The 26,755-nt window shown below is 42.8% G+C and overlaps 1 protein-coding gene across 1 annotated transcript in view; it reads left to right on the top strand.

Annotated features, from left to right (window-relative positions):
* Positions 1-639: 639 nt before the first annotated feature.
* Positions 640-26,755, top strand: part of usp44 (ubiquitin specific peptidase 44) — a 52,918-nt gene continuing 26,802 nt past the window's right edge. The window contains exons 1-2 of the mRNA XM_043713306.2: positions 640-769; positions 12,760-14,218. Coding sequence (XP_043569241.1) covers positions 12,815-14,218 — 1,404 coding nt within the window. The 5' untranslated portion in view covers positions 640-769; positions 12,760-12,814. The remainder of the gene's footprint in view (positions 770-12,759; positions 14,219-26,755) is intronic.

Here is a 26,755-nt window from a genome sequence, read left to right as displayed (position 1 = left end):
AAAGCACTTCCTCTAATCTTTACAACATCTTTTCAGGTTCAATAAATTATAAATTGCTTTTCAGGTACAGACATCGTCTATATTAGAAATATAGTTGACATCTTTGGCTAAAGTAAAGGTTTTGAGTTCATGCTTCCTGTTGGTCAATTCCCATCTCCAACTACTGGCGGGTTTGTTTCCATTAACAGGCCCAGGCCATGGGCTTGGGTTGCACCCAAATCCCTGCATCTCTGACATGGTTAAGTCCGTACCTGGGTATCTAGGGAATGGTAGTGAGAGTGATCCAGCAGAAAGCCTTAGGCCTGTGCTGACCAGTGAGCAACACAAGGTTTTAGGACACACCATCACCGCTCTAGGTGATGTAGTATCTCCCAGGGTATGTCAATTCTAGTTTGATTTGATTTGGCAAATTGGTTTACATTTTCAAATAGAAAACTTTGGTCATAGGTATATATCCTCACCCCCCAACTCCGTCCCTCAAATTACATTTAAATCTGATTGATGAAGCCTTGATGTTTGGGCAATGGGGCTGGATGTGGTGATTGACAGCTCTCTGAGGGGAGGAGCCATAACCGCACCAAGCCGGCGCCCACGCTGGGCGGGGCCATCTGCAGTGACGCTCGACGCCAGGCGGGTCGCTACGTGGTGACGCGAACGTAGCCCGCGCGCTCCCGCCTTAAAGCAGTGACGCTACAAGATGGCGGCGCTTTGAAACGGCGGCCTCGGGCGGGACATGGAAACCAAGAGCGCCCGGCCACAGGCCAGCAGGGTAAGGAGCAGGCCGGGATCAGTGGCACCTATTACCCAGGGCGGAGGAGGAGGAGGATGGCGGTAGCTCCCTGAGAGTGAGAGGGAGAGAGAAAGGGGAGGTGGGCACCTCAAAGGATGAGCCCCCATTCACCCTCCCAGGGGGGAGGGTGTCCCTGAGAGTAAGAGGGAGGGAGGGAGAAGGATGAGGGGGGGGGGGATTGGGAGGATGAGAGGGGGGGGGATTGGGAGGATGAGGGGGGGGGCGGATTGGGAGGATGAGAGGGGGGGGCGGATTGGGAGGATGAGAGGGGGGGGCGGATTGGGAGGATGAGAGGGGGGGGGCGGATTGGGAGGATGAGAGGGGGGCGGATTGGGAGGATGAGAGGGGGGGGCGGATTGGGAGGATGGGGGGGGCGGATTGGGAGGATGAGGGGGGGGCGGATTGGGAGGATGAGAGGGGGGGGCGGATTGGGGGGATGGGGGGGGCGGATTGGGGGGATGAGAGGGGGGGGCGGATGAGAGGGGGGGGCGGATTGGGGGGGATGAGAGGGGGGGGGCGGATTGGGGGGGATGAGAGGGGGGGGGCGGATTGGGGGGGATGAGAGGGGGGGGCGGATTGGGGGGATGAGAGGGGGGGGCGGATTGGGAGGATGAGAGGGGGGGGGCGGATTGGGAGGATGAGAGGGGGGGGGCGGATTGGGAGGATGAGAGGGGGGGGGGCGGATTGGGAGGATGAGAGGGGGGGGCGGATTGGGGGGATGAGAGGGGGGGGGCGGATTGGGAGGATGAGGGGGGGGCGGATTGGGAGGATGAGAGGGGGGGGCGGATTGGGAGGATGAGAGGGGGGGGCGGATTGGGAGGATGAGGGGGGGGGATGGATTGGGAGGATGAGGGGGGGCGGCGGATTGGGAGGATGAGGGGGGGCGGCGGATTGGGACGATGAGGGGGGGGGGCGGATTGGGACGATGAGGGGGGGGGGGCGGATTGGGAGGATGGCTCGGGGAGTGTTCTGAGGAAGGGTTGTATGAAGTGAGGTTAGAGACAAACAAAACTGCAGTTGCTGGATTCCAAAGTGGATAAGCTGGAGGATGGAAGAGCACGGGCTGCCTGCAGAGCAGGATTGGAAATGTGCCTCCCCGAGTAAGGGAGAGCTCGATGGGAGGAGCAGAGGGGTGTGAGTTGCTTCAGGATTGTTTGCAGAGGATCCCAGATTAAGGGGAGTGTGATGAGGACTGGCATCTTGGGTATGGAAGAAAGGATGAGGTCTGCTGGGTTAAGGGGATTCTGAGGTGACTTCAGTCTGCATGTTGACAGAACAAATATAATTAGTGTTGACACCGAACTGCAATCTGCTCCAGATAGTTTTCTGGAGTAGTGTCTTGAGTGACCAATTAGGGCATGGGATATTTTAGGTAAACTGTTAGGCAATGATAAATGGTTAATTGCTAAATCTTGTAAAATAAACTTTAGGGAATAGTGATCCTAGTATGATGACATTTTCCATTGTTTGAAGGTGTAGTTCAATATGAAACTAAGGTGTTAAACTTAACAAAGGGAAATTGTGAAGGTATGTTGTAGATCTTGGTTGGAAAGGGTATATTTTAAAAGGTTTGAAGTCAGTCAGAAGTGGCAAGTGTTTAAAGAATTCAAGATCATTGGGTAATAGCAAAGTCTAATTGACTTGATTTATTTCAAGGGGAATTGAATGTAAAACTAAGGAAGTTTTGCGAAAACCATACAATGCACATTCAGACCACAGCTGGAATACTGTATATTTTTGGGCCCCTGATCGAAGTAAAAATGTACTGACCACTGTAGGTAATCCACAAAGTTCCTTTGGCTGATACCATGTATGGAGCATTACATTGAGGAGAGGTTGAGTAGTATGGGATCTTTTGAAATACAGAAGAATGAGAGATGACCTTGTTGAAACAAAGATTTAAAGCACTGGCCAAAGTAGGTGCTGAACAGTTATTTTCCTTTACGCGAGAGCCTGGGACAAGGGCATAATCTTAGGATAAGGGGGTCACATATTGAAGGCAGATGAGGAATTTCTTCTGAAGGTGGTGAATCCGTGCAATTCTTTACTGCAGAGGGCTGTTGATCTTGTGTCGTTGAGTAAATTCAAGGCCGAAATTGACTTTTTTGACTGGTAAGAAAATCGATCATCTGCGAAGTGTAACAAAGTGGAGCTGAAGTTTATCAGTTCAGCCTTGATCTCATTGAGATGTGCGGGTCAGGGTGAATTGGCTATGCTAAATTGCCCATAGTGTTAGGTAAGGGGTAAACGTAGGGGTATGGGTGGGTTGCGCTTCGGCGGGTTGGTGTGGACTTGTTGGGCCGAAGGGCCAGTTTCCACAATGTAATGTAATCTAATGTATTCTAATCTAATCGGTAGAATGGTTTTGATGGGCTGAATGGCCTACTTTTGCTCCTATGTATTGTGGTCTAATTTAGTACTTGGTTTTCAGAAAGCATCCTTTCTTTTTATAAAGAAAAAGTACCTATTAGAAAAAGTGAAATATGGATATTGCTATATGAGAAGTAGTTGAAGTATCTGGGTTGTACTCAAAATTCAGAAGGATACGGGTGAATCTAATTGAGACTTAGAATACTGAGAGTCCTGGATAGAGTGGATGTGGAGATGATGTTTTCAGTATTCGGAGAGACCAGGACCTGAGGGCACAGTTTCAGCAAAGAGATGATCTTTTAGAACTGAGATGAGGATGAATTTCCTCAACCAGAGGGTGGTGAATCTGTAGAAGCCAAGTCATTGAGTGCATTTAAGACAGAAATATATGGTTCTTAATTGGTAAGGATATCAAGCGTTTTCAGGAGAATTGGGTTGAGAAACATATCAGCCATGATCAAATGGTGGGGCAGACTTGATGGACTAAATAGCCTCATTCTGCTGCTGTATCTTGTGATCTTATAATGTTAATCACTGTTAAAGGTTTATATTGTTGCCAAAAACAGTTATAAGCTTGTGGCTTAGCAGAATTTTAAGAATGTAGCAAAGTAGTAAAAAGAATAGATATGACTGTAAAATAGCAAGAAACAGAAAATGCATTGTAAAATCCTGTCAGTATGTAAAAAGAAAAAGATTGGCAGTGACAAATCTCAATCCGTTATGTTCTGACACGGGGCAAACCCTCCTGCTTAATTTAAAATCAGCAACACAAGATTTATCCCGTGCAGTAATCTTTAAAAAACGAGTGGCCAAGAACTATTTAAAGTAAAAATTAGCCACTTTATTTCTTAAAGTATAACAAAGAATAATTAACTAACAACTATTTACAATTCCTTACTCTGTTACCTTCCCTTCTATAATACTAGTCCGATAAAACTCCCAATTAAGATTTACAAAACAAGACTACTTATCTAAAAACCAGGCAGCTTTTGGTTCTTCTATTTGGATCTTCTTGTCGTCTTTTGCTCCTCTTCGGGGTTTCTGGTCGTTACAGGTTACTGATTGAAAAGGTACGTTTGAAGAGAGCTATTTTTCAAGCAGTCTGTTTACATGCTGGACTTGGTGGTTCTGCTCTCAACTGTTCAATTTTCCCCGGTCTTATACCCCCAAAGCATTGGATTGTGTCATTGGCTTTTAAGATTGTCAATATACTAAATCCAAACTGGATTGGAGGTGGTATTTTTCGGGGTAGAATTTAAACTGATTGGCCTAATTTGAGTATGCTTTTTTACTCCAGGCAAGGAGCTAATTGAGTTGTTTGACCAAGTGTTACATTGTTACCTTATTGAGAATACTTTTAGATTAGATTAGATTAGATTACTTACAGTGTGGAAACAGGCCCTTCGGCCCAACAAGTCCACACCGACCCGCCGAAGCGTAACCCACCCATACCCCTACATTTACCCCTTTACCTAACACTACGGGCAATTTAGCATGGCCAATTCACCTGACTTGCACATCTTTGGACTGTGGGAGGAAACCGGAGCCCCCGGAGGAAACCCACGCAGACACGGGGAGAACGTGCAAACTCCACACAGTCAGTCGCCTGAGTCGGGAATTGAACCCGGGTCTCTGGCGCTGCGAGGCAGCAGTGCTAACCACTGTGCCACCGTGCCGCCCACAAAATATTTTTTACTCGAGGTTCTGAACACTTTTTTTTTTAGATTACTTACAGTGTGGAAACAGGCCCTTCGGCCCAACAAGTCCACACCGACCCGCCGAAGCGTAACCCACCCATTCCCGTACATTTACCCCTTTTACCTAACACTACGGGCAATTTAGCATGGCCAATTCACCTGACCTGCACATCTTTGGACTGTGAGAGGAAACCGGAGCACCCGGAGGAAACCCACGCAGACACTGGGAGAACGTGCAAACTCCACACAGTCAGTCGCCTGAGTCGGGAATTGAACCCGGGTCTTTGGCGCTGTGAGGCAGCAGTGCTAACCACTGTGCCACCGTGCCGCCCACTTGGTGCACTGTCCGGTAGTTCTGCTGCTTTTAACTCTCTTAAAGTACACCCACATCTTTACAATTATAAGCAGAGACCGAATAGGACATAGAGAGCAATGGGCCTCAAATGAGGGCAATACAGGAAGTCTCCCTAAAATAAGGAGTCCCGTGAGTATGTGGAAGTGAAAGAAATGAGTATTTATTTTAAAGTAAACCAGTATTGGAAAAAATAATGGGATTAAAATTTATTTCCTGAATCATGCTGACTTTCACACAGGGCTATCCCAAAAGGATTTGAGTACAGGAGCAAAGAGGTCTTTAATTGTTTGGAACATTCATGAGGGTACAGTTCTGGTCCCCTTGCCGTAGAGAGGATATGTTTATCAGGGGGAATGTAGTAGAATTTCACCAGACTGATTCCTGGGACAGTAAGACTGTCCTGCAAGGAGAGATTGAGGAGACAGGGCCTGTATTATCTGGAGTTTAGAAGAATGAAAGGCAATCTCACAGAAACTTAAATGTCCTTGTATGAATAGGCAGCATGGATGCAGAAAGGGTATTTTCCCCCTGGTTGTGGGATCTAGAATAAGAGAACACATCTCCAAATAAGAGGTAAGTCATTTAGGACTGTGACAAAGGGGAATTTCCTTGTGGTGAATCTTTAGTATCCTGTCCCTTGGTTGTGGAAGCTCAGTCATTATGCAAGTTTAAGTTAGTTTGATAGATTTCTAATTGATCACATGGGGGATTTTGGGATAGTGGGAATCTGGTGCTGAAATATATGATTGGCCATGATCTAGAATGGCAGAGTAGGCTTGAGGAGTTGTTTGACCTTGTCCTGTTTTTAATGTTACTGTGTTTAAACATGCTACATAAAATTTTAGTTTTCTGAAGCTGCAAAAGATGCTGTTGAAATGCAAGACTTTTTATTTCACTTACCTGTTCCCATTGCATAAGCTAGCCCACCATAGGGTCAGAAGTCTGTGTAAGAGAGCTTCCCATCTCTCTCCTCTGTTGTCCTCTTCTCTCCCCAATTATCTTCAATTATAAGCAGAGACCGAATGTCTGTTGTCTGTTTAGAGTGTCACCTGCATCAGTCAAATTTAGTGTGTTTCTACTTAATAGCAATTGTCATTTTAGGTTGTTGTAAAGCCCTACTACAAAACTGAGGAGCACTTGAGTTTTCTAAAACTAGTTGGAAGTATTTCCTATTAAAAGAACGATTGGGAAAGGCTTGATCAAATACAGGTTAAATGACAAGTCAAACGGAGTGTTAATTGGGTGAGAAGAGAGAGATGTAAAGGAGGTATGTGTTCAGAGAACAGGGTGATGGGGGTGATAAAGTATACTGGGTGGTTGCAGAACAAGGATGCCTACAGAACCTCAAAAGGGAATGGGAGCGTTTTGCTTAGTGTCTTGAAACTCCTTTGCTATGTGTGCAGTTTAACTTGATTTGTAAGAGATAAATTTAAACGTTATCAACATTCCACTTTTTGCATGTTGGTTCATAGCTAGTTTTCATTTGTTTTATCTCTCATGCTGTTGTATTGTGTTGTGAAGTTCACTGACTCCGATCTGGCACGGTGGAGAAAATTGTAAACTCATTTAGAGTCGTAGAGATGTACAGCATGGAAACAGACCCTTCGGTCCAACCTGTCCATGCTGACCAGATATCCCAAACTAATCTAGTCCCACCTGCCAGCACCAGGCCCATATCCCTCCAAACCATTCCTATTCATATACCCATCCGGATGCCTTTTAAATGTTGCAATTGTACCAGCATCTACCACTTCCTCTGGCAGTTCATTCCATACAAGTACCACCCTCTGCGTGTAAAAGTTTCCCCTTAGGTCTCTTTTATATCTTTCCCCTCTCATCTAAACCTATGCCCTCTAGTTCTGGACTCCTCAACCCCAGGGAAAAGACTGTGTTTATTTACCCTATCCACGCCCCTCATAATTTTGTAAACCTCTAAGGTTGCCCCTCAGCATCCGATACTCCAGGGAAAACAGCCCTCATCTATTCAACTTCTCCCTATAGCTCAAATCCTCCAACCCTGGCAACATCCTTGTAAATCTTTTCTGAACCTCTTCAAGTTTCACAATATCCTTCCGATAGGAAGGAGACAAGATTTGCACGCAATATTCCAACAGTGGCCTAACCAATGTCTTGTACAGCCGCAACATGACCTCCCACCTCCTGTACTCGGTATTCTGACCAATAAAGGAAAGCATACCAAACGCTGTCTTCACTGTCCTATCTATCTGTGACTCCACTTTCAAGGAGCTATGAACCTGCATTCCAGGGTCTTTGTTCAGCAACACTCCCTAGGACCTTGCCATTAAGTGTATACGTCTTGCTAAGATTTGCTTTCCCAAAATGCAGTACCTTAAAATTATCAAAATTAAACTCCATCTGCCACTTCTCAGCCCATTGGCCCATCTGATCAAGATCTCATTGTAATCTGAGGTAACCTTCTTCACTGTCCACTACACCTCCAACTTTGGTGTCATCTGCAAACTTACTAACTATACCTCTTATGCTCACATCCAAATCATTTATATAAATGATGAAAAGTAGAGGGCCCAGCACTGATCCTTGTGGCACTCCACTAGTCACAGGCCTCCAGCCTGAAAAACAACCCTCCACCATCACCCTCTGTGGTGCATTTGCTGCATTCCTTCACGACCCCAAATCACTTAATGTGCCATGTGTCAAACTTATATTTCCAGAGCATGGCGAGATGAAGGAGCAGCTGTTACTGGTGGAGAAATGCACATCCAGCATGCAAAAGATGCCACAATTGGTGCAACTACGATATTGACAATGATGTTTCCTCGAAGCATGGGTGTGTGACTGTGTGAAGATCAGGGATGAGCTATGTAGAAGATGCACAGGCTACTCACTCAACATGCAAGCGCATCAGCAGTTTTAAAGACACTGTATATTGCATGAAACAGCTGTGCACAGAAGGGATAAAAGGATATTGATTGTAGAAATGGGGTTGGTTGTCAAAATAGGGAGTGCTGATGCCACGGTGGGATTCACAGATTGAAGAACGTCATTCCCCCTATCTTGCACAAGCCAATCTAAAAGAACTAGACAACCCAAACCTACGTTCCACCTCTTGCTCCATAGTCCTGTAGGTTACAACACTTAAAATGTATCTCCTAGTACTTTAAACACAGCAAGAGTTTCTTTCTCTTCAGCCCTTTCCTCATAATTTAGTCAAGTCAATCGTGACCTTTCTTTAACACATCCATGCTACCTGTCCATGATTAATCTGTCCCTTTCTAAATGAAGGTTTATTCTGTTCCTCAGATTTTTCCAATAATCCAACTACCGAGGCTAGACTTACTGCCATTTAATTATTTCGTTCATCCCTTCCTTTTTAAACAATATTACTTGTTCATCAATCCTCTTAGGCTATTATCAAAGATTGTTGGAAAACAATGGTCAGCTTATCCCAGTGTCCCTTGCTTTTCTTAGCATCAAGGGATTCATTTAATTCAGCCAAAGATGGTAAACTTTTTAATGTTTATGCTGTTCCAGTATTTCACACTTTCAAACAATGACGTCTGCGTTATCTGCTTTCATTTGTGAAGACAGATACAGGGTACATAGTCTCTAATCTCTTCTGTTCTTCCATTAGTTATCTTTTTGGTCTTTATAGATATTTTTCAGTCTGTTCAGGGATGTTATTACATGCCTCTGGGGCTGGTGGGACTTGAACCTTGACCTTCTGGTTTGGGGGTAGGGATGCTGTCACTGCAGTCAGATCCCTGACATACTCTTTGTATATTTGAGTTTTGTATTTGCCTTGATTTTGCTTGACAGTAAATTTCATGCCAGCTTTCTGTTTTCCTGATTTTTAAACTTTTTAAAAAAATGTTTTAATTTCACTCATATATATTTGCTATATTTTAAGCTTTCAACTGTATTGAGTGTTCTCATCTGGCAAACATTCTTATCCTATGTTATATTCTCTTTGACATCTAGGGTGGAGGTGGGATCTAGATTTGGGAGTTCTGCCTTTGTCTTTCGTGGCTATATATCTCTGAGCAGCATCTATCTCAGTGAATATATCCTGCTGCTCTAACACTGATTTACCTTCAAGGAGCTGATTCCAGACCACTTTGCCTAATTGTACCTAATTAAAATTGGCCTGTTCTGTTTAAAGCTTTGACTTGTTCTATCTTCTGCCTCCACAACTGCGCTAAACCAAACTCAATTCTGATCATTGTGACAAAGATACTGTCCCATTGATGATACTCCTACCTGACCAACTTTGTTCCTATAACTAAAGCTGGAACTGTCCATTGTCTTTGGGTTTTCTGTGAATGGGCAAAAATTATGCTCTTGAGTGTATGCATATTTTTAGCAGAATGAGGACTTGATTGAGGCAAATAAGACCCTAAGGGGTGTTGACAGCATGGATGTGGAACAGATATTTCCTTTTCTGGGAGAGTCTAGAACTAGGAGTTGCTCCTTAAAAATAAGGGTCCTCCTATTTTAGGAGAATCATTTTCTGAGGTTCATGAGTCTTTGGAACTTTCTTCAAACTGTGGCGTAAACAAAGTCTTTGAAACTTTTAAAATTAGAGATAGGTAGATTCCTGATAAGCAAGACAGCGAAAGGGGAGTCAGGAATGTAGATTAATCACATCAGCCGTGATCTTATTGAATGGCATGACAGGCTCAAGAGGTTGAATAGCCTTCTACTGCTTTTAACCTGTCTGTTAAGAATTCTGTGCAACCTGTGCCTTTTGCCCTATTACTAGAAGAATTGAAGTTCTGTGCTATTACTGCCTTATTGTTTGTGCACTCGACAATTGAAAACAAGGATACAAATTTCGATGGTGTTGCTGGCTTGGGAGTCAGTGTAGGTCAGGGTGCAGATGGATGGTGAGTGAATGGAACTTGCTGTAAGTTAGGATATAGACTGCAGAGTTTAGATAACCTCTGGTTTATCATGGGTGCATTGGGAGGTCACATGAGTATTGGAGCTGAATTTTGACATTCATGTTGCAAATCTTTGACCATTGTAAGTTCAGTGCTCCATAGCACTCCTCCTGGCACAAGTCATAAGAGTAATTTGAAACTGTGTGCTACTTATTGTGCACATTTCCTGTTTCCTTTCCACAGTATCATCCATGTACAGTTTACAGACCTTTATGGAACCACTTCCCGCTGAGTTCCTTGTGTGGGTATAAAAGTTAAGATTTATGCAGAAGTCTTGTCAGATTAGTCTGTTGCTCAATTCTGATATAGCATATTTAATTTTGTATTCACCGTGTTTAGTAAACTGGCTATCATTGGTGAATTTCAGTTCTTGAGCCTGAACTTGATTCTGATAGTCTATTCACACAGTTGCATTTTAGCAGTCATGTTAAAAAGCATTGCATTTTATTCTTATTGCTTTTTGATAACTCCATTTTAATGTTTTCTAAGTCTAATACTTGTTTACAGTCACACATTTATTTCTTACCACTTCTACAGTTGCCTAATTGAATTTGAATCCAATCTAGAATGTCTGGGACTGAATCATTTTGGATTTTGGAGGATTCTGGATTTTTTGGAATAAGAATGCCTGAAACACAAATACATGAACTGGAAGCACAGTTTAAATTATTGGCCTGAAACAAAAATAATTATAAAACAAATACTTGCCTTTTGTGTTACTGCCCTCAAGATATATTTTTTTTCTAATATACCATGGCTGGTATTTACAAGCTTGAAGATTGTATGATTCCTGGCTGATGATAGAGTGGATGGGGGAAAGGGAGGACCTCAGACAGGAGGGCATAAAGCTCTATGGAAGCCATTGCTAACTTGGAACTCTATGGTCCTGAAATTTCAGTTTTTCAGTAATTCAGCTTCTCAAAACTGTTAGCATTTGGAATCCCAACCGTCACTTTGGGATGCCCTGGTGTAGAGAGATATATTTATAACATTTTAATGCTGTTGAATGTCAGTGGCAGATGGTTAGATTGTTTCGTGTTGGAGATGATCATTGCCTGTGAGTTGTGTGGTTTGGATGTTACTTGCCACTTTTCAGGCCAAACCTGGATGTTGCCAGGTATAGGTGCGCATTCTGTCGAAAGACTTACAATGGTGCTGAACGTTGAGTATCCCCATTTCTGACATATGATGGCGGGAAGGTTAGAGATGAAACTGCTTATGGTGATTGGGTCTAGGACTCTACCCTGCAACAATTTTCTGGGTCTGGTATGTTTACCTCCTAGTACTGTAGCTGTAGGCATGATTCTCATTGACTCCAGTTTTGCTAGAACTCCCTGATGCTCTACTCAGTCAGATGTGGCCTCAATGTCAGCGTTATCATTCTCCTCACCTATGGATTTCAGCTGTTTTCCATATGTTTGAACCAAAGCTGGTTGAGGTGGTAATTGGCCAGGTTGAATTTGACTTGCTTTTTGTAGACAGGACATGCCTGGGCAATTTTCCACATTATTTGGTAGATGTCTCTGTTGTAGCTGGACTGGAACAGCTTGACTAGGACTTGTTCTGTAGCATATGTCTTCAGTACAATTGCCTAAATGTGTTGCACTCCTGCACTACTTGAGGATGGGAAATTTGAGTAGCCCCCGCTGCTCCACAAGTTAGTTCAAATGCCCACCATAATTTACAAATGGATGTGACAGGATTGAGGAGTTTTGATCTAATCTGTTAGCTACGGGACTGTTTAACTTTGTGTATTAATTCTGTTGTTTGACGTACAAATGGTTCTAGGTAAAAACAATGACTGCAGATGCTGGAAACCAGAGTCTAGATTAGTGGTGCTGGAAAAGCACAGCAGTTCAGGCAGCATCCGAGGAACAGTAAAATCAACGTTTTGGGCAAAAGCCCTTCATCAGGAATACAGGCAGAGAGCCTGAAGGGTGGAGAGATAAATGAGAAGAGGGTGGGGGTGGGGAGAAAATAGTATAAGAGTACAATAGGTGAGTGGAGGAGGGGATGAAGGTGATAAGGCAGGGGGAGGGTGGAGTGGATAGGTGGAAAAGAAGATAGGCAGGTAGGACAAGTCATGGGGACAGTGCTGAGCTGGAAGTTTGGAACTAGGGTGAGGTGGGGGAAGGGGAAATGAGGAAACTGTTGAAGTCCACATTGATGCCCTGGGGTTGAAGTGTTCTGAGGCGGAAGATGAGGCGTTCTTCCTCCAGGCGTCAGGTGGTGAGGGGACAGCGGTGAAGGAGGCCCAGAACCTCCGGGTCCTCGGCAGAGTGGGAGGGGGAGTTGAAATGTTGGGCCACAGGGCGGTGTGGTTGATTGGTGCAGGTGTCCCAGAGATGTTCCCTAAAGCGCTCTGCGAGGAGGTGTACAAATGGTTCTGAATTGTGGCTTTGTTAGACTGATGCCTTATTTTTAGCTCGGCCTAGTGCTATTCCTGACATGCCATCCTGCACCCCTTATTGAACCGGAGTTGAGGATGATCATATTTCCACATGGAACAATTGTACTTTTACCTTAGCATTTTGGTAATGTAATGCTAACAAATTGTGCCATATATTTCCTGCTTGTGGAAGTTGAACTTAATTCTCATTATCCTCTCTTTTGTATATCTTGCAGGTTAACAAATTGGATATTTGTCACGTATCTTCGAGAATGATATCACTTGAAATCAATGGATAAATGCAAGCACGTAGGGCGGCTTCGGCTTGCCCAGGATCATTCGATCTTAAACCCCCAAAAATGGCATTGTGTGGACTGCAATACTACAGAGTCGATGTGGGCATGTCTCAGCTGTTCACATGTTGCCTGTGGACGCTATAATGAAGAGCATGCACTAAAACATTTTCAGGAAAGCAAACACCCCGTAGCCTTGGAAGTAAATGAGTTTTATGTATTTTGTTATGTTTGTGATGACTATGTGCTGAATGATAATGCGACAGGCGATCTCAAATTGTTGAGGAGCACATTAAGTGCGATCAAGAGCCAGAACTATGACTGTACAACTCGAAGTGGTAGGACTTTACGGTCAATGGCAGGAAGTGATGACACTTATCTTTCTCGGGGTTGTGCACAGGCACAGTTGCGAAATGAGGATAGGATGTTCACTGCACTTTGGCATCGCCGTAAACTGCTTTTGTCTAAGGTGTTCCAGTCTTGGTTCGCTCTGACGAGCAGTGGGAAACTGAGGCTGGAAGAAGAACGGCTAAAAGAAGAGGCTGAACTGAAAAGGGAAGAAGCCAGAAAAAGGCGACAAGAGCTAAAGCAGCGGCTACATGCCGAGTTGCTGAGTGCACCACCACGCAAAAGTTCCCGTTTAAACGAACTCTCTCAAGTTAGTGACCCGGCACCTCTACGATCACCAGCAAAATATCCAGCTGTAACAACTGCCCTTACGTCAAGTGCAGTTAGATTGAAAAAAATTGGTGATTCTCCTATTAAACGGAGACCCACAGTCACACCTGGTGTGACAGGACTGAGAAACTTAGGAAATACCTGCTATATGAACTCCATTCTGCAAGTGCTAAGTCATCTGCAAATATTTTGCGAGTGTTTCTTGCATTTTGATTTGAGTCAAACTCAGGAGCTGCTGGCTAGTACAGCAAATGGGAAAACAAGGCCCTCAAACCAGCAATATTTGGTTAGTGACATTAATTCAAGCACATCTTCAATAGATGAGGAGAAGATCTTGAGACGACCCAGTCTTTCTGAAGGATTGAGTGGGGGAGCATCAAGTAGCAGAAATAGGGAGCTAATTCAGTTGAAGGAGCCAAGCTCGAAGCACATCTCTCTGTGTCATGAACTCCACACCCTTTTTCTGGTCATGTGGTCTGGCAAGTGGGCTTTGGTATCTCCCTTTGCTATGCTTCACTGTGTATGGCGACTGATCCCAACATTCCGTGGATATGCCCAACAGGATGCTCAAGAATTCCTGTGTGAGCTATTGGATAAAGTCCAGCAGGAGTTGGAAGCTGCAAAAACAATGTGCACAACCCCGATCCCCATATCGCAGCAACAGATAATCAGGAAAGTTCTGACTGTGGTTAACACCATTTTCCATGGACAGCTACTCAGTCAGGTAATGGCTGTATTACTGAGCAAGGCTTTATAGTGGCATTTTCTGTTTATTGACAAATGAGAATGCAGTATGAAATTAATTTCAGAAGTCGTAATTAAAATCTTGCATTTCAGTTCTGCAACAATGGCAACATTTTGATTCACTTTGCTCCTCCCTTTACTCTCCTAATTCTATTGAGGCTGCACAAGAAAATAGCTCTGAGATTTTGCTGAGCGTATATAACCTCTGATCACCACTTGCCATTATTAATGTTGGGCATATTGAGTCTTTAAAATAAAACTATAGTCCCAAGCAGTGAAAGACGAACTGTTCACTGTCAGGAGTTATCATCCCTGGAAAATTCTCCAGTCCCTGCTGAACTTAGCTGGCTCAGAAACTTGGCTCTGTTTACTTTGAAATAAATAAGGGAGCTTAATCAGGGTTGTGCTCCTTATCACTATCCAGAGGTAGGATTTGTTTCCTTGAACTCTGAAGAACTAGTCTTTTCTTTGAGGACAAAGACTCTCCATACTAAATATTTCAGTTCAGGCTATTGCAATATGTAGCCTTTGAAATGCAATTAAATGTCAGAAAAGGGAAATTATGGGAGGGATAGAACAAGCTACTTAAATGGGTAGCTCTCTGAATGCTAGCACAGGTAGTTGTGTAGCTTGGATGGCCTAATCCTGCTCCCCAGTGCTGTGCTCCTAATATTCAAACTTAGGACATCCTGAGGGGGCTTGATAGGGTGGATACTGGTAGGATGTTTCCTCATGTTGGACCAAGTGGCCTGTTTCCATGCTGTAGGGATTCTATGTCAAGGAGACCAGAAAAGCACAACAGTTTAAGAATAAGAGATCTTCCTTTTTAAGATTGAGATGATGAGATTTGTTAGTTTGAGGATTTTTTTCCCTGGAAATTTAGTGAAGTAATGTCACTGAATTTATACATGGTAGGGTTAGGTAGATTTTTGATTGACAGAGGAATCGAGGATTATGGAAGGACAGGCACATATTGGAGTTAAGAGATCAAATGACCTATTCCTTGGGGCTTTCATGCCCCAAGTGTGATTGGCTGAATAGCTTCGGGTTTTTTGCTGTATACTTGATTCTGTCTTGTGGCTGTATGACCCTATTGGTCTCAAGATTTCCCCGATAAAACATGTCTGCATGAATTCCCAGGTTCTGCATACTCTTGTATATATCTATCTGTTAATGTCTTGTATATATCTATCTGTCCTGCCACATTGTATCATTCCCATTTTGGAGTTAAATCCATCTGTCATTGAGCTGCTCATGCTGCTCATCCATTCATGCCCTGCTGCAGTTGACTGGTGTCATTAGCATTAACTGTGACATTGGAATTGAGTAAAATTTCAAATATAAAGTGATCTTAGCATTAACCCATGCACCAGTCTGGAAAATGATCTGCGATCATGACTTCTTGTTTCCTGATCTTAAGCAATTTTATTGGTTCTAATAGGATGCTGACCCTCCTACTTCCTCAGCATCTGTTTTGTTAATCAGTGTGGTACATGACACTTGGCCAAATGCTTTCTTAACTTCCATATAGACATCATCCATTGCAAATTCCTGTTCAAACTAAACAAAAAACTAAAAGAACTACAGATGCAGGAAATAAGTAATAAGAACAATAATTGCTGGAAAGACCCAGCAGGTCTGGCAGCACCCGTGGAGAGAAAGCAAGCGTTAATGTTTTGGGTCCAGTAACCCTCCTCCAGAACTGAAGTTCAGTTTTTGTCCCTTCAGTCTAATGTGTTACTTCATTGAAAAATTCAATCTAACTAACCAAGCATGATCTGCTTTTTACTGACTCTCTTTCATTTGTAAAGTCCTTTCAAATACACTGATATCATTCCCCCCCTGCCCCATGATTATTTCCGAACACCTTACCAGAGTTTGTGATGGACACTAAAGATAATAGCTTTAACCTTTCTACTGTTTAATTGGTGGGGGAAAAAAAATCTCTTCATCTGATAGCACCAACTCTCTTGATGCTGAGTTAGAGCTGAATTTTCAGTGTACAAATGACCTGTTGTGGGTGAAGCTTAGGAATGCTTAAGGGTATTTTCTTTGGGGAGTCTAAAGGTCATGGAGGAGAGAGAAGCCTTTATAAGAGATGCATTGATGTAGAGTAATGGAAGCAGGCAAGGCAGTACTAACAGCTTGATAATAGAACATAATGTGGTCAATTGTTATGATAAACGTCAAGAAGGTGGAGAAAGATGAGTGGGTGGTTTACATTATTCTAGTAACAGTTTCATTTGTGTATTCAATAAGGGATGGTCTGTGCAATGACAGTGTGAACACCTGCTTGGATGGGTTCACACTTGGGAGTTGTGAAAGATGTAACAAATATTACCTACAATGTGGCCGTACCTTGAAACTTAGACTGATTTAACTTTGAAGAAGATTGTAGAAATCTCTTTTCTCCTGGGATGATTACAGGAATCTAGACAATGTCTTTAATACATACTTTAATAGCTTTATTAATATGATAGTAATTCTGTAAAATGCTAAGAATAACCACAGTGTCAAATCAGTACTTGCCGGATTGTTACACTTCACTTTCAGTCTGTTTAATTTTGATGTTATTCATCATGGGAAATCATATCTCACAAACTTGATTGAGTTTTTTTGAAGAAGTAACAAAAGATTGGGGGCAGAGCAGTAGATGTGATCTGTATGGACTTCAGTAAGGCGTTCGACAAGGTTCCCCATGGGAGACTGATTAACAGGTTAGATCTCATGGAATACAGGGAGAACTAGCCATTTGGATACAGAACTGGCTCAAAGGTAGAAGACGAGGGTGGTGGTGGAGGGTTGTTTTTCAGACTGGAGGCCTGTGACTAGTGGAGTGCCACAAGGATCAGAGCTGGGCCCTCTACTTTTTGTCATTAATATAAATGATTTGGATGTGAGCATAAGAGGTACAGTTAGTAAGTTTGCAGATGATACCAAAATTGGAGGTGTAGTGGACAGTGAAGCGGGTTACCTCAGATTACAACAGGATCTGGACCAGATGGGCCACTGGGCTGAGAAGTGGCAGATGGAGTTTAATTCAGATAAATGCGAGGTGCTGCATTTTGGGAAAGCAAATCTTAGCAGGACTTATACACTTAATGGTAAGGTCCTAGGGAGTGTTGCTGAACAAAGAGACCTTGGAGTGCAGGTTCATAGCTCCTTGAAAGTGAAGTCGTAGGTAGATAGGATAGTGAAGAAGGTGTTTGGTATGCTTTCCTTTATTGGTCAGAGTATTGAGTTAAGGAGTTGGGAGGTCATGTTGCGGCTGTACAGGACATTGGTTAGGCCACTGTTGAAATATTGCTTGTAATTCTGGTCTCCTTCCTATTGGAAAGATGTTGTGAAACTTGAAAGGATTCAGAAAAGATTTACAAGGATGTTGTCATGGTTGGAGGATCGGAGCTACAGGGACAGGCTGAACAGGCTGGGGCTGTTTTCCCTGGAGCGTCTGAGGCTGAGGGGTGACCTTATAGAGGTTTACAAAATTGAGGGGCATGGATAGGATAAATAGACAAGGTCTTTTCCCTGGGGTTGGGGAGTCCAGAACTAGAGGGCATAGGTTTAGGGTGAGAGGGGAAAGATATAAAAGAGACCGAAGGAGCAACTTTTTCACGCAGAGGGTGATACTTGTGTGGAATGAGCTGCCAGAGGATGTGGTGGAGGCTGGTACAATTGCAACATTTAAGAGGCATTTGGATCGGTGTATGAATAGGAAGGGTTTGGAGGGATATGGGCTGGGTGCTGGCAGGTGGGACTAGATTGGATTGGGATATCTGTTTGGCATGGACGAGTTGGACCGAAGGGTCTGTTTCCATGCTGTACATCTGACTCTATGACCCTGTCCTATCTCTCCTTAACTGACTTTTAGTGTAAATCAACTAACTACTTCTGCCCTTGTACACTCATTCTCTGTTTTATCTGCATAGTTTTCTGTTTCCTAGGTTCTCAGACCCACAAAGGAATTCTGGTTTTAGTGGGTTTTCTAAATCAGTGTTCACTTTCCTATTATTCTACAATTTGTCTTCTGGAACAATAAAGCTTTTTTTTGTCTAGCTGACATTATCTTTAGGAATTAAGATGGTGATGGAGTTAAGAGGGTGGGCGAGGTTCCTCAAACATCCATGTTTCTGGGGAATTTTGAAAGTCATGAACTTGTAAGGTTGGAAATATACCAACTTTACTGCCTTTAAGCACTTGACTTTCAAAGTTAAACTCAAATGTGATTTCATTTTTAATGCTAGAAGCTACATTCATTCACATACCAGGCCCTGTTCTTTGCAGGCAAAAGGCTGAAAGAGTTGGACTCCACACTGTTTCTCTTCACAGAGCTGAGTTCATGTCGGATTTGCTGAGTTTCTCCTACATCTTGTGTTCATTCAGTTGACTTGTGTGGTTTGAATTTAATCTGTTAACTACACGCTATATCATTGTTCCTTTATTGTCGCTGTGTCAAAACCCTGGAACTTCCTTCCGAACAGCTCTTTGTCATTACACCCAAGGACTGCAGCAGCTGGGATCAAATTTTGGCCCAACCAATGATAGCCACAAAGGAACAAAAAGAATTCCAGCTGCATTTCCATGCCAACCATTGTCTGGCCAGTCAGGACCCTTGTCATATGCTGTATGAATTTTTGCTTTCGTTTGAAGTTTTTTTTCTTAAGTAGGTGGTAGAAACACAGAAACCAGGAACAGGAGTAGGCTGTTCAGCCCAGAGTCTGCTTTGCCATTCGATGTGGTCACGTCTGATCCTCCATCTCAATGCCATATTTCTGCTTTTTTTTTAACCCTTAGTCTTTAATCTAAAACGTTTGCTCTGAACATGCTTACAAAAGAAATTAGATAGTGTTAGATCAGAAGTGAAGATAAATAAAATTGCCAGAAAAGTCAGGAAGTCTGTGGATTGGGAGTATTTTAGAATTGAGCAAAAGAGGACAAATGTTTGATCAACAGGGAAGAATGCTAGTGTCAAATCGAACGGAACTGAGTGTTTCCAGTCAGTTTCAATAAATATGTGAAGAGATGATGTCTAGTAAAGACTATCAGAAGCCAGACAAATTATAATTGGGGAGAAAGTGAAGGCTGCAGATGCTGGAGATCAGAGCTGAAAATGTGTTGCTGGAAAAGCGCAGCAGGTCAGGCAGCATCCAAGGAACAGGAGAATCGACGTTTCAGGCATAAGCCCTTCTTCAGGAATGAGGAAAGTGTGTCCAGCAGGCTAAGATAAAAGGTAGGGAGGAGTCCAACAGCCCCTCCCCCAAGTCCCTCCTCCCTACCTTTTATCTTAGCCTGCTGGGCGCACTTTCCTCATTCCTGAAGAAGGGCTTATGCCCGAAACGTCGATTCTCCTGTTCCTTGGATGCTGCCTGACCTGCGCTTTTCCAGCAACACATTTTCAAATTATAATTGGGACCAAAGAAATGAATACATAGTTTGATTCCGTCTTCACAAAAGAAACCAGAAATAACCTTCCAGAAATATTAGAGCACCAAGACTGTAATGGGCGGGTGGAATTGAAGGAAATGAGTATTAGTAAGGAAATGGTGCTGGGAAAATCAATGGAGTCAGTGGCTGACAAATTACCAGGACCTAATGATCTACATCCCAGAAATTAATCTGGTTTACTATTGTTTCACTTTCTCTATGGAAGTGTATGCTTCCTTGGGGAAGGAAATCAAAACTGTATGTAATACCTGAGGTGCAGTCTCACCATGACTCTATACAATAGCAGTAAGGCATCTTTACTTCTGTAACGCCTTACTATAAAGGCCAACAAATTGAGAATGTTCTGCCTACCCAGTTTCCCTCCTGTCTGGCCGTGAGCATTCATTATTCTTGTTTGCACTCCCGTGATTGAGTTAACTCATCTACAGTTCATCCCATCCATTCCCTTTAAACTCCTAGGCGCTCAGCTTCCCTTCCTGTCTCTGGTATTGTAATTTGTTCCTGTTTTCTCCACAGCTATCCCGAAACTTCTCAAACCCACAGTCATCATTCCACTGCTCCTTGACCCAACCCTAACCACCACCTCTTCAACATGACATCCTTGCCATAAGGGTGACCTCCATATATAGCTCTTGCTTTTCACCCCATCTTCAATAATTTCTGTCAGACTGCTAACTTGATATCCGATCGTGATTGAGCTATTTCCTCCAGCTAAATCAAGATCATTGTATTTAGCTCGTCTCAAAATATGTACACAAAATGTATTTCCTTCCACAGTCACCTTGGGGTTGAAAGGAACCTTTTGAAATCCTGTTCTAAGCTGAGTTTCTGATTCTACATTATACCTTTTGAAGGACCTACTTTCATCACCTAATCTGCCCCTGTCTCAGTTCATTGTCTGCAGGAACCTTTGTACATATCATTGTCACCTTCAGACTTAATTTCAGTATTTTATTAGCTCGCCTCCCATTCTATATCTGTCAGCTTAGACCATCAAAGCTTGTGTGTCTACTCTATCCTACATTAAGTGCCACATATCCATTATTTTTCTGTCTTCATAACTTACTTTGACTGTTGGTCTGACAAGTAACATTTGTGATTTTCATGCTTGTTTAAAACAGTCTCACCTCTCATTAGAGTATCAGCCTTGCCCAGTGTGTCTGAAGTACCTTAAAATACTGTTCTTAAAATGTGCTATTTAAGTGCAAACCTAACATTTGAATAAATACTCACCTATCTGAGAAAAGAGGAGACACTTACTGAGTCCTGATATATTTGCCAGATTGTTCTTGGTCCTGATACTGTTAAAGGCACTTGTATCATAAGTTCATTCTTGTTGCTGATTCCTCTGAGTAGGTTTAGACAAGATTCAGGCAAATCTTTATTTTCTGTATAGCAATAAATAAATGCTGCATCGCTCTGGCATCCTGAGACACATCTTTGTAGTTCTTATCTAGTGTGAATGGACAGCAAGTCATTCAGAGCATTATAGTTTAACAGTGCTCCACCTTGTACTAATTAAAATCACAGTTGTTCCTAACATCCTCTGTTCCCAGTGTGTGGCCCAGACATTGAACTGTGCAGATCTTTTAAATGTCTTGTGTGTTTCTTATTTGCAGTAATGTGGGGGAATCAACTTATGTTGAACCTGTACTGGAGCTTCTGGGCAGGTTTGAGGAGCATTCTTGCTAACACAGAAGCTATCTTGCCCTATACTATTGTGAATATACTTAAAAGCTTGTGGACTTCAAAGGGCTTTGGGCCATCTTAAGATCGTGAAAACCTCCCTGTAAATCCAAGTTTTATTACTTGGCAAATCCTAATGACAAAACCATTTTAAAAGAATGTCCCTTGCTACTTCTGCAATCTATTCAGGCAGTAAGGCTCAAATCTAGGAAATAGTGACTCATTTCAGAAGATAGAACATTGGAACTTTTAACACTAAGAGTCGGAGAATATTCACAACACAAAATGTGTACTTTGTTCCCTAACAACACAGTGAAATATCTTTGATTAGAAGAAGCTGGTTGTGAAGGCTCATATGAAACTTAAACGTCAACATGGGCCAACTGAGCTGAAGCCTTGTTTCTAACTCTCTGGATCTCTGACTTGTTTTCTGCACGTGTACTTTTTACCAAACATTATGGGTGAGCTGTTAATAAGAGACTGGTAATTTACTTTTTTTTATCCTTTCTTCCTGATCCCTACTAAGATAAGATTAGTCACACCAAGGTGAACTATATAGCCTTAAAGCTATCTAAATTGTGATGAAGTCATTTGTTACAGCTTGGGGATGTAATTGTGACCCATTTTAAAGGGGTAACATTCAGTATTATTGATTGGGACACCATCCTGAAATGGTCCTCATGAAACATTGATTTTTTTTCTTTCGTTGTTTAAATCCTTGTCACTGGAGCCTGTCCAGCTCATTTGAGGCTGTTTACATACAGAGACAGATATGTCACTCATTCTCTTCACAAGTGAGTCCTGAAGTAATAGTATTTTCTATATTGTTGAGGGACTGTTACTATACTAACATTTCAAAGTGGCAATTCCTGACTCTGGTATGATGTTAGTCTTGTTTGTGAGCTTGCTCAGTCATCACTTATGCATTGACATGCAACCAGATGACAAACTAAAGAAGCGTGGGTAGGTTAGTACCACAACATATAATGCATTTCATCATGCACTTGTCTGGACAAGCAAGCTCAGCTTAAACTTAATCTATTTCTAATTTTCCACCTGTGTATTTGAGTAATAATCTTGTGCAATAGCCAAACTAATTTCACCAGAACACATGTATTTTGGCTGTCATTACCTGAAAATACAACTCAAGATCTCTTCTGTCTTTATTTTTCAATAGCATTCCTAAATTCTTTGGTGTCATCAAGCAGATGTTTAAATGTGCCACAATACCATTTTCTTTTAATTTGATTTTAGAAGTTACAAACCACTTTGGAGAAACCTTCTGAGTCCATTCTGGATATTTTGTGTTCCCTATTGAAATTGAACATAGCTAAGCCTAATTTTGGAGGGTACTGTGCTTGAGGCATATTTTGGACATGCTTTCTAGGCCTTGACAACCAGTTGACCTCTGTGCTCTGAAGCTGCTTCAATATTCTTCATCTCATACATTCATTACCTGTACTTTCACTGACACCTCTGCAGTGGTCTGGGCTTCCTCCCTCTTCAACAACCTGTAAGCTTCCAATATTACCTTTTAATGCTACTGTAAGTCAGGTCCTACTGTTCAGAGCAGATTTAGGGGAGGTGGTGCAATTTCTTAGATTCCCTACAGTGTGGAAACAGGCCCTTCGGCCCAACCAGTCCACACTGACCCTCCGGAGAGTAACCCACCCAGACCCATTTCCCTCTGAATGATGCACCTAACACTATATGGGCAATTTAGCATGACTAATTCACCTGATCTGTGGGAAGAAACCGGAGCACCCGGAGGAAACTCACGCAGACATTGGGAGAATGTGCAAACTCCACACAGTCAGTCACCCGAGGCTCTTAGCTTTTATAAGTGTTTGGGTATGCTTATTATCTGCCCATTTTCCCTAGATACTTCTGTAGAGCCAGCTCAATAAGGGCTGACTGTGTGCCAGACATATCTCATAACAGATGTTTTTATTAATCTTTTTTCTGTGAACTATTTAATGTTGTGATCCATCATATTATACATCTGAAATTAATCCGAAAGCCATGGATGAGCTTGAGGTCAGTTCAAAGTGTGTTCTTGTACCTGGGATATTTTAGGAAAGTAGATTACTTTGTAATATGTTTTAACCCGATCCTTCTTTCAAAATGAAGTTCAATAATATAGCTTCGCTCTTTAAGCTGAAAATTCAAAAGCCCTAAATTTGGAGCCAGCAATTCTGTACCTGTAGGTGGATCTTGCTCTGAGTGAGGATAGGATTTTGTATCTACAGCCAGTGCATTTTCACCTGGCATCATTAGCTATTGAGAAGCCAAAACACACACTCAACTGTGATCATAACTACTTCAGGAAATGACCAGTAAATGGCATCACAACAGCAGTAAAAGAGCAAAGGTATGTAGAATGTTGTGGTCGATTTTGCTCACTGCATGCTCGACATTTTAATTTCATTTTTTAAATTAATATTGTTGAAAAAGCTTTGTCTTACACTCATCAGGGCAATTTGCAAGATTACAAACATATTGCATGCGACGAGGGTGCTGATTGAGGAGTTGCTATAGATGATGTGCCAGTTATTGATTATTGACAGTTAACTGCAAGCCTTTAAGTTTTAAACAAGGCAGGTTGATTAGTAAATGCCCTGACCAAGTAAATTGAACCAGCGAATGGCTGTCATCTACTGTAGTGACTGCTGGTTCATATTGCTGTAATTATGGATTTTCCCCTCTTTAAATTGGTATTCTCATGCCCTAATGACTGCAAGACTAAAAGTTTTGTCAAACTGCCTTTTTTTTTTCAGCAATACTAATTTCTGTCTCCACTTTCTTGTTCAGAAGAATGAGAGGTGATCTTATTGATGCAAGATCTGAGCGAATTTTGCAGAGTAGATGCTGAAAGGATATTTCTCCCCATGGGAAAATTTAGAACCTAGGACACGTTTTCAACATGGGACTCATTAAATTGGGGATGAAGAGGAATTTCTTGAGAGTTTTGACTCTTTTTGAATTCTCTTCCACAGAGAGTGTTAGCATTGGGTCATTGAATATATTCAAGCTTGCATTAGATTTTTGATGGACAAAGGAGTCTAGGCTTATGGCAAACTGACAGGGAAGTGGATTTAAGGCCACAACTAGATCATCTATGGTGTTATTGAATAGGCTGAAAAAGGCAATCTTTTATTTGTGTTCCATATCTATCTTGATGTGGGCTGTAGTATGAAATGGCTGACTCAGACCTCCGTAATCAGTCTGAATGCTAAGGAGTATTTATCAATACAATAAAACTCAATACTTAGAGTTTTCAAGTCTAGGTATTTTACTTCAGTAAATGTTTGGTTCTGCTTTCTGATGCAAGATTGACTTGACTTCAGCTTTATATAAAACCCATAGAAGATTTTCCCTTTATAAGTAAGCCATGTTCATAGAGAAATGCTGTATGTGATCAAGAAGACAGCAGCAGCCAATAAAGATCCAATGGACTGAGGCAACCATCCAGATTAGTTATCTTGAGATAAGAAAAGCTATTGAATTTTTAAGTGCTTTTGTTTTTTTGGGGGATTTCCAGCTGCTGACCCTAATAGCAAGCCCAGTCTATAGTGACTCTCCAAGTTATTGTCTGCATGGATGTTTGTGACTGAGACAGTAAGGGCTGCAGATGTGGGAACTTGGAGTCCACAGATGCGAAGCTAGAAGTGCATAGCAGGTTAGACCGCATCCAAGGAGCAGGGGAGTCAACATTTTGGGTCAAACCCTTCATTAGGATTGGGGAGAGGGAGGGAATCCAGAAGTATAGAGAGGGAGAGCGGGACTAGGGAGAATAAGTGTGATGGTGATGGGTAGATGCAAGTAGGGGGTTATTGTGATTGGTCATTGGGAAGGGTGGTGCTGATGGGTAGTAGCATGATGGATAGGTCAGGGAGGTGAGGAGGAGGGATGGGGCTTGACATAGGATAGGGCTGGGAAGAAGGGACTTTGAAGCTGGTGGTCTATGTCGAGGCCATTGGTCAGTAAGCTTCCCAGGTGAAATATAAGGTGTTGTTCCTCCGGTTTCCATTTGGCCTCACTCTGCCAGTGGAGGAAGGGAAAGATGGACATGTTGCTGGGGGAATTGAAGTGGATGGCAACCAAAGGTCGGGGTGGTTAATGCATGTAGAGTGCAGATGCTACACCAACTGGTCCCAGCGTCGGTGTTTGGTGTTCATGTCTGGAGCAATAGATGAGATTGGATTATGTGCAGGTGAATCTCTAGGATCCGGAAGGGTTGTTTAGGGCCTTGGATAGAGGTGTGTGGGTGTGGGGCAAATGTTGCACCTCTTGCGGTTGCATGGAAAAGTACCTGTGGTGTTGGAGAGTGTAGAGTTGACGAGGGAGTTGTGGAATGAGTAGTCCCTGCAGAAAGTGGACGGGGTGGGGGAGGAAATCTTTTTTTGATGTTAGGATCTGATTGTAGGTGGCGAAAATGTCGGAGGATGATGCGCTGGATTTGGAGGTTGGTCGGTGATATGGGAGGACGAAGGAGTCTGTCCTTGTTGTGGGAGGGGGCGGGGTGGAGGGAGCAGGGGCAGGAGGTTTGAGGTCAGAAGTGCATCAAATGGAGGTGATGCGATTGAGGGCAGTCTTGATTGCTGAGGAATGGAAATTACAGTTCCTAAAGTAGGAAGATACCTGGGATATCCTGGAGTAGAGCGCCTCATCTTAGGGGCAGAGGTGGAGGAATTGGGAAAATGGGATAGTGTTTTTACAGGAGGTTAGCTGAGTAGAGGTGTAGTTGTGGGAGTCAGTGGGTTTGAAATGGATATCAGTGGTGAATCAGTTTCAGGAATTGGAGACTGAGTCCCCTGTGGAAGGGAGGAAGGTGCCAGAAATAGTCGAGGTGAATTTGAGGGCAGTGTGGAAGATGTTGGCTAAGTTAATGATCTGCTTGAGCTCTTCACTGGAGCATGAGGCAGCGTCAGTGCAGTCATCGATATAGTGGAGGAAGAGGTGAGGGAAGGTGCTGTTGTAGTTTTGGAAGAGGGACTGTTTCACGAAACCTACAAAGCGGCAGGCATAGCTCAGGCCCATTTGTGTTCCCATAGTTATCCCTTTGGTTTGTAGGAAGTGAGAGGAATCAAATGAAAGACAGGGTGGGGATCAGTTTTGCCAAGCAAATAAGGGTGTCAGTGGAGGGGGGATCTGGTTGGACCCACAAGAGAAAAAAGCAGAGGTCTTTCAGGCTCTCCGTGTGTGACTTCAGCTGTAGTGTCTGTGATGAGGATCTTGTTGTATCCCAGTTAACTGCTGAAGATAATGATTACTGTCTCTTTTTCATTGAAAAAGATGCAAGAAATCTCCTTAAATCAGTGATCCAAGTGATTAGGATGAATGAGGAGTTAAAGGAAATGAGTATTTGTAAGATGACTGTACTGGG

The sequence above is a fragment of the Chiloscyllium plagiosum genome, unplaced genomic scaffold (assembly GCF_037043375.1).
Source record: "Chiloscyllium plagiosum isolate Xiang-an unplaced genomic scaffold, Cpla_swu_hap1 HiC_scaffold_23, whole genome shotgun sequence".
Classification (NCBI taxonomy): domain Eukaryota; kingdom Metazoa; phylum Chordata; class Chondrichthyes; order Orectolobiformes; family Hemiscylliidae; genus Chiloscyllium; species Chiloscyllium plagiosum.
This window is presented reverse-complemented; position numbering and strand designations above follow the sequence as displayed.